Source organism: Eutrigla gurnardus (assembly GCF_963514095.1).
Source record: "Eutrigla gurnardus genome assembly, chromosome: 5".
Taxonomy (NCBI): domain Eukaryota; kingdom Metazoa; phylum Chordata; class Actinopteri; order Perciformes; family Triglidae; genus Eutrigla; species Eutrigla gurnardus.
Window position 1 is genome coordinate 23457425 of NC_139919.1, and position 13144 is coordinate 23470568.

Genomic DNA, 13144 nt, shown 5'->3' on the forward strand with positions numbered 1-13144 from the left:
GTGGGATGGATTATCTCAGCAAAGCAGAAGTGCTCACTATCACACATTTAGACAGATTTGTGAACAATGTTTGAGAGAAATGGTAATATTGTGTATCTGGAATGAATTTTAGATCTTTAAGTCCATCTCATGAAAAATGGGAGCAAAAACAAAAGTGTTGCGTTTATATTTTTGTTGAGTGTATGTTGGCAAACTGCCTAGAATGGCCTTGTCCAACTATGTCAATGCTGCATGAGCATAGCAAGCGAGGAGCATCTAGACATGACTTCTAGACTTCTAAGTGAGTTCTATAGCATGAGTTTGAAATATATCTCAAAGCAGGACGAGAAAGTAAGATGTGGGACATGCATATCTGTAAATGGTATCACCATAGCAGGAACAGGCCCGTAACCAGGAGAGTGAGATGGAGAGAAACAGCTTTAATTTATATAACTAACTGTGTGGATTTGAGTTTCTTAGTTAGAGTTCCAGTGTGATATTTGAAACTAAGATTTATATCCAACCAAATGCCCAGATATGTATATGATAGTAAGGATTCATTTTCTTTCTGAGAAGATGCCTTAGAGAGTAATTTTATCTGATATTTAACGTTTGGCATTTTATATTGTGTATGAGATCACAGGATATGTGCTGACAAAGTCAGTAAACTGTATTTCTGGTGTGAACCACAAGGGAGCGCTGTTCAGTTTGCAAGTTGGAACAAAAACAATCAATCCATGCAGCTTTGATTTTTTCCTTTTTTTATTAAAAAACACAGATTACCAAAATACATAAATCTATGTACAAAAAACAATTGAAAGGAAAACAATAAAATAGAATGGAGATACAGTGTAAGTGCACAAGATAAATAGACAAACAGTTTCATTGAGTTTACATCTACATTCGTTTAAGGTGCCTTTGTTTGCTGAGGTCAGAGGTCAGCTGAGCTTCTTAGTGATGGAGGAGATACAGTGTCAGATACGAGCTGTGCTGGCGCTGCCTGTGGTTGAAGTGAGTGAAGATGGTCCGGCTGTAGTTGAGGGTTTCTGTTTCCTAGAATTGACAATAAAAGAAGAAGAAGACGTTAGAGACATTACAACGTGTGGAGAAGACAACATGAGATCCACAGAAGTATGGATATGTTTCAGTGGGTGGTCAGTGTATTCTGAAGACGAGGCTCGGATTCATTATTGTAAATATACTCACATGATGGAAGCCATGAGTTTTTGCACTGCCATCAACTTGGGGTTCAGGCAGTAGCGTAAGCCGCTGTTGATGGTGACACTGTTGAAAAGGACAGTAGAGGTGAGCTCAGGTCAGGTGACTCTAATAAACAGGTAGGCCTACATCAATGAATCAGGTAGACTGATGACTAGAATTCATCTTAAAAATGTATAAAATTCCACTCTACGTTTTTACAACCTTAATTTAACACATAAATGCATCTTACACAATCTCCACTTTGTCACAGAAGATGGTTGCTGGATAGATCTGGATGTCCTTGATGTTGTTCCTTTGGCCAATTCCATTCCTGACACGTTGACACAGACACTGCTGTCCTCGGTTATTATCTTGAGAGAAAGGAAGGGAAATCACATTTTAATCACATTGTCCGTGTTCCAAGCTGTAAAGTGCTGAAAAAGTGCACAAACTTACTTTGGGCTTCAGATATGCAGACCATGACGGCCAGGAGCAGAAACACTTTCATGATGCCGGACATCGTTGCTTTCCTCTTTGGACAAGATGAACCTGGTGCCAGAAAGAAGCTGTAACAAGTGCAGCTGGAGAGACTAGCGATAGAAGATTCTAGTCAAAGACTGCAAAGTTTGTTGGCAGGAGAGAACTGTGAGGGATAGAAGCCGAGGATCGTCTTAAATACTCTTCAGACTCATACTTCATCATACTTCCTGTGGTCAAGGGAAATTCTGTAGTGCAAAAAATAAAAAACGAGAACTAGTTACTCACTCACTTTTTCACTAATCTTCCCCCTTGGTCAATAATTTGATATGAAAGTTAACGTCGGTTTTAATACAAAAAATGTAATATCAAAAAAACGTTTATATATATCTTTGAAATTTTATTTTGATACCATGAAGAACAAAGATACAAACTACGACGGCGTATTAGGGCCACTGTCGAAAAAAAAAGAAAAAAAACGGAGCCGAGAGAGGTGGGCAATATTCTGAGATTAAAAGTCACAAATTTGCTAGTTTTAAAGTGGCAAATTTGCGACTTCAAAACTAGCAAAAGTGGCAAATTTGCTAGTTTATTACGATGCTAACAACCTGCATTTATGCTAGCTAACTTCCCATGAATGTAGCTTTTATCTTTCTAATTAATCCATCCCGTGTGTCAGTGCTTTGCTAAAGTCCTTAGGGTGATGGCTCTTGATGGTTAGTGTTGGTTAATTTTATATGGGCCAAATTGTCATCCTACGGTATGTGTGTTTGTTGATCGGGTGGTTTGGCTAAGCTAGCGGTCATAGAGGAAGTAATCGCGTAGCTTGACCTGGATGTTTGCCGTTGCTATGACAAGTGAAAGCTACCGCTAGCTTAGGCAAACTACCTGCTCAATAAACACAAATAAGATGACAATTGGGCCCATATAAAATTAACCAACAATAACCATCAACAGCAATTACCTTAAGGGCCTTAGCAAAGCGTCACACGTTGGGATGAATTAATTAGAAAGATAAAAGCGACATTCGGAAGCGAAGTTAGCTAGCATAAATGCAGGTTGTTAGCATCGTAATAAACTAGCAAATTTGCCACTTTAAAACTCGCAAATTTGCTAGTTTTAAAGTCGCAAATTTGCCACTTTAAAACTAGCAAATTTGTGACTTTTAATCTCAGAATATTGCCCACCTCTCTCGGCTCCGTTTTTTTTTTTTTTTTTTTTTCCGACAGTGGCCCTAATAGGCTACGCCGTCGTAAGAAACAAATGTGTCATGTAGAAATTGTTCATTAGAAAAATATGTCAGTGATATCTAAGATATTGATGGCATTTAGGTCTTTTTATTTCCAATTTTGATTGATTTGGAATATAACTTTTACACAAAGCCCACATCATATTTATTCATTGTTCCTTATATTGTAATGTTTTCTATGTAATGTCTTTTTTTATCTGGACCTTGAGTCTGCAATAAAAAGTTAATGATACAGTGTTCCTTGCTGGTAAGTGTCTATCTAAAACAAACACCCACCTGAATTAACACTGATTTATAATTAGCAACACAAAATGTGGGTGATCTTCATGACCCCTGGTTCTGTATGTCACCGACACCTTCAGCCTGAATACAAAACCAGATCAAACATGCAAGGAAACGAGGGTCGGAGGAAACTGAAGGCAAGCATGATTTCCTCTCGTTTCACTGTAGCTGTAGTGTGTAATGTTACATGACATTTTGTTCTGTGAAAATGAAGATAGTCTTATCAATAATATCTGATAATTACAGATTTTCATTTGCTTTTGTAGTAATCAGACATTAACACCACCGTCAGATAGATCCGATATAATTTGCCCTCCTAAGGTCATGGGCTTGAAAAGAAATGCCTGGTTTCCGTGGAAAGCCGTGTCTCAATGTTAGTTTCAGTTGTATGTCCTCTTTCACTTTTGTGACACCCCGTCCCATTTTCCTTCTCCATTATTGATATCCTTCTCCTTTCTCCTGTATTGTGGATTTAAAAAAAAACAAACACTTGAATTATACTGAAAATCGAGGTTTCCTATAATATGCTGACGCCGACTATTGTTGACAAGCTACAGATGACATGGCATTAAAAATAATTTTAAAGGACCAGGCAACACACTTAAACACACACACACACACACACACACACACACACACACACACACACACACATATATACAGTATATATATATACATTACATATAAACAAAAAAAAATTCTCACTTACCTGTGGATTAAATGTCTTCCTTGTCCAGGTTTAGAGAGATCTATCTCCTTCGTGGTTGAAAGGCAGAAGTGTCAGTGGTTGATATAACCTGGGCAAGTAAAACCAAAACTATCTGCATGATGGAAAGACCATTAAGTAGGTGTGAAAACATGCTAATTTTGAACCGATGGGTTTCGTGATACAACAACTTGTCTTGAAGGTGTTAACAAGGTACATTCTGTACATTCACTGTTTCTCAATAAAATATTTGAAAAAAACGTTCTGGCACTTAACGACTGTTTTCATGCCTTTGATCCTCGATTAGATCTTATATTGATTAGATTATTTTAGGTCCACCACAACATATTACTAGACCAACTGGGAAAACTGGGTGGGACGTTTGGCACGCTACTAAACTGGATTGAATCCTACTTCAAAGTCAGGGACTACTTTTTTGTCAATAGGTAATAACACATCTGAGTGGATGAATATGACATGCAGAGAGATCCCCAAGGTTTCATTCTGGGGTCACTTCTGTTCTACACAAAGCTGCCACTGGCTCTGATGATTTATTTTATGTTTTTATTTTGTGTACTATATATATATATATGCACTATATATATATACACTCAACAAAAATATAAACGCAACACTTTTGTTTTTGCTCCCATTTTTCATGAGATGGACTTAAAGATCTAAAATTCATTCCAGATACACAATATTACCATTTCTCTCAAACATTGTTCACAAATCTGTCTAAATGTGTGATAGTGAGCACTTCTGCTTTGCTGAGATAATCCATCCCACCTCACAGGTGTGCCACATCAAGATGCTGATCATGATTAGTGCACAGGTGTACCTTATACTGCCCACAATAAAAGGCCACTCTGAAATGTGCAGTTTTGTCTCACAGCAAAATGCCACAGATGCCACAAGCATTGAGGGAGCATGCAATTGGCATGCTGACAGCAGGAATGTCAACCAGATCTGTTGCTCGTGCATTGAATGTTCATTTCTCCACCATAAGCCGTCTCCAAAGGCGTTTCAGAGAATATGGCAGTACATCCAACCGGCCTCACAACCGCAGACCACGTGTAACCACACCAGCCCAGGACCTCCACATCCAGCAGGTTCACCTCCAAGATCGTCTGAGACCAGCCACTCAGACAGCTGCTGAAACAATTGGTTTGCATAACCAAACAATTTCTGCACAAACTGTCAGAAACCGTCTCAGGGAAGCTCAACTGCATGCTCGTCGTCCTCATCGGGGTCTTGACCTGACTCCAGCTCGTCGCCGTAACAGACTTGAGTGGGCAAATGCTCACATTCGATGGCGTCTGGCACGTTGGAGAGGTGTTCTCTTCACGGATGAATCTCGATTTACATTGTTCAGGGCAGATGGCAGACAGCGTGTGTGGCGTCGTGTGGGTGAGCGCTTTGCTGATGTCAATGTTGTGGATCGAGTGGCCCATGGTGGTGGTGGGGTTATGGTATGGGCAGGCATCTGTTATGGACGAAGAACACAGGTGCATTTTATTGATGGCATTTTGAATGTGTTGTGCCATACATCCATGAACATCACCTCATGTTTCAGCAAGATAATGCACGGCCCCATGTTGCAAGGATCTGTACACAATTCTTGGAAGCTGAAAATGTCCCAGTTCTTGCATGGCCAGCATACTCACCGGACATGTCACCCATTGAGCATGTTTGGGATGTGCTTGACCGGCGTATACGACAGCGTGTACCAGTCCCCACTAATATCCAGCAACTTCGCACAGCCATTGAAGAGGAGTGGACCAACATTCCACAGGCCACAATTGACAATCTGATAAACTCTATGCGAAGAAGATGTGTTGCACTGCATGAGGCAAATGGTGGTCACACCAGATACTGACTGGTTCTGAGTCCCAGACCCCCAATAAAGCAAAAAAATGCACATTTCAGGGTGGCCTTTTATTGTGGACAGTCTAAGGCACACCTGTGCACTAATCATGATGTCAGATCAGCATCTTGATGTGGCACACCTGTGAGGTGGGATGGATTATCTCAGCAAAGCAGAAGTGCTCACTCTCACACATTTAGACTGATTTGTGAACAATGTTTGAGAGAAATGGTAATATTGTGTATCTGGAATGAATTTTAGATCTTTAAGTCCATCTCATGAAAAATGAGAGCAAAAACAAAAGTGTTGCGTTTATATTTTTGTTGAGTGTAGTTTGTATTTGCAGAAAATGCCTACAATCTCAAGAGCAAAAGTTGGCAGGACTTAAAGGTGCCACCTGTGTGGCCTGAGACTGGAAAGAGGAGTCTATTTTATTATGGCACTTAGTCTTGTGATCTCTCTCTTACCAGTTTTAAACAAGTTAATTGACCAACAGACTAGAAGGTGAAATAATAAAACATTTTCATACATTTCTATATGTTTTGGTGGTTGTGAGCAGAAATCTGAGCAATGAAAAACATTTGAATTAAATTTAATCCATTTTTCTTTCCACCCTAAAGTGGTGATCGATAATGGATGGAAAGGAGAAGGATATCAATAATGGAGAAGGAAAATGGGATGGGATGTCACAAAAGTGAAAGAGGACATACAACTGAAACTAACATTGAGACGAGGCTTTCCACGGAAACCAGGCATTTCTTTTCAAGCCCATGACCTTAGGAGGGCAAATTATATGGGATCTATCTGACGGTGGTGTTAATGTCTAATAACTACAAAAGCAAATGAAAATCTGAAATCATCAGATATTATTGATAAGACTATCTTCATTTTCATGCAACAAAATGTCATGTAACCATGGCTACAGCTACAGTGGAACGAGAGGAAATCATGCTTGCCTTCAGTTTCCTCCGACCCTCGTTTCCTCGCATGTTTGATTTGGTTTTGTATTCAGGCTGAAGGTGTCGGTGACATACAGAACCAGGGGTCATGAAGATCACCCACATTTTGTGTTGCTAATTATAAATCAGTGTTAATTCAGGTGGGTGTTTGTTTTAGATAGACACTTACCAGCAAGGAACACTATATTATTAACTTTTTATTGCAGACTCAAGGTCCAGATAAAAAAAAAGACATTACATAGAAAACATTACAATATAAGGAACAATGAATAAATATGATGTGGGCTTTGTGTAAAAGTTATTTTCCAAAGAAGTCAAAATTGCAGATAAAAAGACCTAAATGCCATCAATATCTTAGATATCACTGACATATTTTTCTAATGAACAATTTAACATGACACATTTGTTTGTATCTTTGTTCTTCATGGTATCAAAATAAAATGTCAAAGATTAATATAAAAGTTTTTTTGATATTACATTTTTTGTATTAAAATCAACGTTAACTTTCATATCAAATTATTGACCAAGGGGGAAGATTAGAGAAAAAGTGAGTGAGTAACTAGTTCTCGTTTTTTATTTTTTGCACTACAGAATTTCCCTTGACCACAGGAAGTATGATGTATGAGTCTGAAGAGTATTTAAGACGATCCTCGGCTTCTATACCTCACAGTTCTCTCCTGCCAACAAACTTTGCAGTCTTTGACTCGAATCTTCTATCGCTAGTCTCTCCAGCTGCACTTGTTACAGCTTCTTTCTGGCACCAGGTTCATCTTGTCCAAAGAGGAAAGCAACGATGTCCGGCATCATGAAAGTGTTTCTGCTCCTGGCCGTCATGGTCTGCATCTCTGAAGCCCAAAGTAAGTTTGTGCACTTTTTCAGCACTTTACAGCTTGGAACACGGACAATGTGATTAAAATGTGATTTCCCTTCCTTTCTCTCAAGATAATAACCGAGGACAGCAGTGTCTGTGTCAACGTGTCAGGAATGGAATTGGCCAAAGGAACAACATCAAGGACATCCAGATCTATCCAGCAACCATCTTCTGTGACAAAGTGGAGATTGTGTAAGATGCATTTATGTGTTAAATTAAGATTGCAAAAACGTAGTGTGGAATTTTATACATTTTTAAGATGAATTCTAGTCATCAGTCTACCTGATTCATTGATGTACCTGTTTATTAGAGTCACCTGACCTGAGCTCACCTCTACTGTCCTTTTCAACAGTGTCACCATCAACAGCGGCTTACGCTACTGCCTGAACCCCAAGTTGATGGCAGTGCAAAAACTCATGGCTTCCATCATGTGAGTATATTTACAATAATGAATCCGAGCCTCGTCTTCAGAATACACTGACCACCCACTGAAACATATTCATCCTTCTGTGAATCTCATGTTGTCTTCTCCACACGTTGTAATGTCTCTAACGTCTTCTTCTTCTTTTATTGTCAATTCTAGGAAACAGAAACCCTCAACTACAGCCGGACCATCTTCACTCCCTTCCACCACAGGCAGCGCCAGCACAGCTCGTATCTGACACTGTATCTCCTCCATCACTAAGAAGCTCAGCTGACCTCTGACCTCAGCAAACAAAGGCACCTTAAACGAATGTAGATGTAAACTCAATGAAACTGTCTATTTATCTTGTGCACTTACACTGTATCTCCATTCTATTTTATTGTTTTCCTTTCAATTATTTGTTGTACATAGATTTATGTATTTTGATAATCTGTGTTTTTTAATAAAAAAAGGAAAAAATCAAAGCTGCATGGATTGATTGTTTTTGTTCCAACTTGCAAACTGAACAGCGCTCCCTTGTGGTTCATGCCAGAAATACAGTTTACTGACTTTGTCAGCACATATCCTCTGATCTCATACACAATATAAGATGCCAAACGTTAAATATCAGATAAAATTACTCTCTAAGGCGTCTTCTCAGAAAGAAAATGAATCCTTACTATCAGATGGACCAGAGGAAACCAAAGCTGCAGAGACTCTGAGATTACAGGGGTGAATGACTCACGAACACCACTATGTTGATATGAATACATATCTGGGCATTTGGTTGGATATAAATCTTAGTATCAAATATCACACTGGAACTCTAACTAAGAAACTCAAATCCACACAGTTAGTTATATAAATTAAAGCTGTTTCTCTTCATCTCACTCTCCTGGTTACGGGCCTGTTCCTGCTATGGTGATACCATTTACAGATTTGCATGTCCCACATCTTACTTTCTCGTGAGATATATTTCAGACTCATGCTATAGAACTCACTTAGAAGTCTAGAAGTCATGTCTAGATGCTCCTCGCTTGCTATGCTCATGCAGCATTGACATAGTTGGACAAGGCCATTCTAGGCAGTTTGCCAACATAGTTTGTATTTGCAGAAAATGCCTACAATCTCAAGAGCAAAAGTTGGCAGGACTTAAAGGTGCCACCTGTGTGGCCTGAGACTGGAAAGAGGAGTCTATTTTATTATAGCACTTAGTCTTGTGATCTCTCTCTTATCAGTTTTAAACAAGTTAATTGACCGACAGACTAGAAGGTAAAATAATAAAACATTTTCATACATTTCTATATGTTTTGGTGGTTGTGAGCAGAAATCTGTGCAATGAAAAACATTTGAATTAAATTTAATCCATTTTTCTCTCCACCCTAAAGTGGTGATCGATAATGGATGGAAAGGAGAAGGATATCAATAATGGAGAAGGAAAATGGGATGGGATGTCACAAAAGTGAAAGAGGACATGCAACTGAAACTAACATTGAGACGCGGCTTTCCACGGAAACCAGGCATTTCTTTTCAAGCCCATGACCTTAGGAGGGCAAATTATATGGGATCTATCTGACGGTGGTGTTAATGTCTGATTACTACAAAAGCAAATGAAAATCTGAAATCATCAGATATTATTGATAAGACTATCTTCATTTTCACACAACAAAATGTCATGTAACCATGGCTACAGCTACAGTGGAACGAGAGGAAATCATGCTTGCCTTCAGTTTCGTCCGACCCTCGTTTCCTCGCATGTTTGATTAGTTTTGTATTCAGGCTGAAGGTGTCGGTGACATACAGAACCAGGGGTCATGAAGATCACCCACATTTTGTGTTGCTAATTATAAATCAGTGTTATTTCAGGTGGGTGTTTGTTTTAGATAGACACTTACCAGCAAGGAACACTGTATTATTAACTTTTTATTGCAGACTCAAGGTCCAGATAAAAAAAAAAGACATTACATAGAAAACATTACAATATAAGGAACAATGAATAAATATGATGTGGGCTTTGTGTAAAAGTTATTTTCCAAATAAGTCAAAATTGGAGATAAAAAGACCTAAATGCCATCGATATCACATATAACTGACATATTTTTCTAATGAACAATTTAACATGACACATTTGTTTGTATCTTTGTTCTTCATGGTATCAAAATAAAATTCCAAAGATTAATATAAAAGTTTTTTTTTTATATTACATTTTTTGTATTAAAATCGACGTTAACTTTCATATCAAATTATTGACCAAGGGGGAAGATTAATGAAAAAGTGAGTGAGTAACTAGTTCTCGTTTTTTATTTTTTGCACTACAGAATTTCCCTTGACCACAGGAAGTGTGATGTATGAGTCTGAAGAGTATTTAAGACGATCCTCGGCTTCTATCCCTCACAGTTCTCTCCTGCCAACAAACTTTGCAGTCTTTGACTAGAATCTTCTATCGCTAGTCTCTCTAGCTGCACTTGTTACAGCTTCTTTCTGGCACCAGGTTCATCTTGTCCAAAGAGGAAAGCAACGATGTCCGGCATCATGAAAGTGTTTCTGCTCCTGGCCGTCATGGTCTGCATCTCTGAAGCCCAAAGTAAGTTTGTGCACTTTTTCAGCACTTTACAGCTTGGAACACGGACAATGTGATTAAAATGTGATTTCCCTTCCTTTCTCTCAAGATAATAACCGAGGACAGCAGTGTCTGTGTCAACGTGTCAGGAATGGAATTGGCCAAAGGAACAACATCAAGGACATCCAGATCTATCCAGCAACCATCTTCTGTGACAAAGTGGAGATTGTGTAAGATGCATTTATGTGTTAAATTAAGATTGTAAAAACGTAGAGTGGAATTTTATACATTTTTAAGATGAATTCTAGTCATCAGTCTACCTGCGTGATTCATTGATGTACCTGTTTATTAGAGTCACCTGACCTGAGCTCACCTCTACTGTCCTTTTCAACAGTGTCACCATCAACAGCGGCTTACGCTACTGCCTGAACCCCAAGTTGATGGCAGTGCAAAAACTCATGGCTTCCATCATGTGAGTATATTTACAATAATGAATCCGAGCCTCATCTTCAGAATACACTGACCACCCACTGAAACATATCCATCCTTCTGTGAATCTCATGTTGTCTTCTCCACACGTTGTAATGTCTCTAACGTCTTCTTCTTCTTTTATTGTCAATTCTAGGAAACAGAAACCCTCAACTACAGCCGGACCATCTTCACTCCCTTCCACCACAGGCAGCGCCAACACAGCTCGTATCTGACACTGTATCTCCTCCATCACTAAGAAGCTCAGCTGACCTCTGACCTCAGCAAACAAAGGCACCTTAAACGAATGTAGATGTAAACTCAATGAAACTGTTTGTCTATTTATCTTGTGCACTTACACTGTATCTCCATTCTATTATATTGTTTTCCTTTCAATTGTTTTTTGTACATAGATTTATGTATTTTGGTAATCTGTGTTTTTTAATAATAAAAGGAAAAAATCAAAGCTGCATAGATTGATTGTTTTTGTTCCAACTTGCAAACTGAACAGCGCTCCCTTGTGGTTCATGCCAGAAATACAGTTTACTGACTTTGTCAGCACATATCCTCTGATCTCATACACAATATAAGATGCCAAACGTTAAATATCAGATAAAATTACTCTCTAAGGCATCTTCTCAGAAAGAAAATGAATCCTTACTATCAGATGGACCAGAGGAAACCAAAGCTGCAGAGACTCTGAGATTACAGGGGTGAATGACTCACTAACACCACTATGTTGATATGAATACATATCTGGGCATTTGGTAGGATATGAATCTTATTATCAAATATCACACTGGAACTCTAACTAAGAAACTCAAATCCACACAGTTGGTTCTATAATTTAAAGCTGTTTCTCTCCATCTCACTCTCCTGGTAACGGGCCTGTTCCCTCACCTGTTGTTGAAATTACTTGTTTTAATCCAACGTCTGGCCTCAGCTGTTGTGAAAAGTATGGTGAACTCCTGCTATTGCAGCAACAACCGGCACCTCTGGTCGTCAGTCTGTGACGCGTCGTCCAGCCGGAACTCTCACTTCCTGTTTGACCGACATTCTGCCTGTGGATTCCCAGTTCCATCTTTGACCTCTGCCTTGCTTTACAACTGAGACTGTTGAATTGAACCTTGAGTTACGCCTGATTCCTGCATGCAGGTCTTTGTTCTTTGTCCAGTCATCAGTCTACCTGTCTGAATCATTCATGAACCAGTTTGTCACCTGAAGAGACTCACTTCACCTGAGCTCACCTCTACTGTCCGTTTGTGAACCCCAAACTGAAGACGGCACAAAAACTCAGGGCTTGAAGCCGAGCCTCATCATCAGAATACACTCACCACCCGAGTATTAATATGAATCTCTCAGGGAATCTCTGCATGTGATAGAAATAACAGTAATGAGTGCATTGTATACATAATGTTTCCATGTTCAGTCAAACTAATCCGATCCATCTCACACATTGAGTTCTAGAGTTTTGACTTTTTTATCAATTACATCATTTCTGATTGTGATTTAAAGTATTTGTACATCATTATACCCGGAGCCAGACGTGTATATAGGAACAAGAAAGAGGCGTTAGCCTTTTCCCACACAAACTGGTATTTAGGAAGGATATGTGAGTTTCACACATCAGACAGCTGTGGGAGTGGAAATGAGGCTTGTACATGATGGTTACGATTTTTAAAAACGATTCATATGCATTGCGTTATTAATCTGAAAAGAATGTGTGTGTGTATTTCTGTCTTTATGCGTATAGTTTGAGTCATGAATACAGAGTTTTCTCTGGCCTCGGGGCTGATAGGGCTGGTGGTCGTATGGCATTGATCTGTGATGAGTCTACCACAACGCTACAGTGGAAAGAGATGAGATCATACTTCCCTTAATAGTCTAGTCTAATAAGTCTGATAACTACAAAAGCAAATGAAAATCTGAAATCATGAGATATATTATTGATAAGACTATCTTCATTTTCACACAACTAAATGTCATGTAACCATGGCTACAGCTACAGTGGAACGAGAGGAAATCATGCCTTCAGTTTCCTCCGACCCTCGTTTCCTCGCATGTTTGATTAGTTTTGTATTCAGGCTGAAGGTGTCGGTGACATACAGAACCAGGGGTCATGA

General features: G+C 39.0%; 3 protein-coding genes across 3 annotated transcripts; 2 read left to right on the forward strand and 1 right to left on the reverse strand.

The window, feature by feature from the left end:
- Positions 1 to 729: 729 nt before the first annotated feature.
- Positions 730 to 1840, reverse strand: LOC311013613 (C-X-C motif chemokine 10-like). The gene is made up of 4 exons (XM_084009724.1): positions 1636 to 1840; positions 1430 to 1550; positions 1186 to 1263; positions 730 to 1032 (listed from the first exon to the last, which is right to left on the reverse strand). Exons 1-4 carry the CDS (start codon positions 1697 to 1699, stop codon positions 954 to 956), a joined length of 342 nt encoding a protein of 113 aa, XP_083865850.1. The 5' UTR covers positions 1700 to 1840; the 3' UTR covers positions 730 to 953.
- Positions 1841 to 7401: 5561 nt separating this feature from the next.
- On the forward strand, positions 7402 to 8472 carry LOC311013942 (C-X-C motif chemokine 10-like). Its single transcript, XM_084010253.1, has 4 exons — positions 7402 to 7576; positions 7662 to 7782; positions 7943 to 8020; positions 8174 to 8472. The coding sequence occupies exons 1-4, from the start codon at positions 7513 to 7515 to the stop codon at positions 8250 to 8252; spliced, it is 342 nt and encodes a 113-aa protein (XP_083866379.1). The 5' UTR covers positions 7402 to 7512; the 3' UTR covers positions 8253 to 8472.
- Positions 8473 to 10402: 1930 nt separating this feature from the next.
- LOC311013189 (C-X-C motif chemokine 10-like) lies at positions 10403 to 11477 on the forward strand. Its single transcript, XM_084009147.1, has 4 exons — positions 10403 to 10577; positions 10663 to 10783; positions 10948 to 11025; positions 11179 to 11477. The coding sequence occupies exons 1-4, from the start codon at positions 10514 to 10516 to the stop codon at positions 11255 to 11257; spliced, it is 342 nt and encodes a 113-aa protein (XP_083865273.1). The 5' UTR covers positions 10403 to 10513; the 3' UTR covers positions 11258 to 11477.
- Positions 11478 to 13144: the final 1667 nt, after the last annotated feature.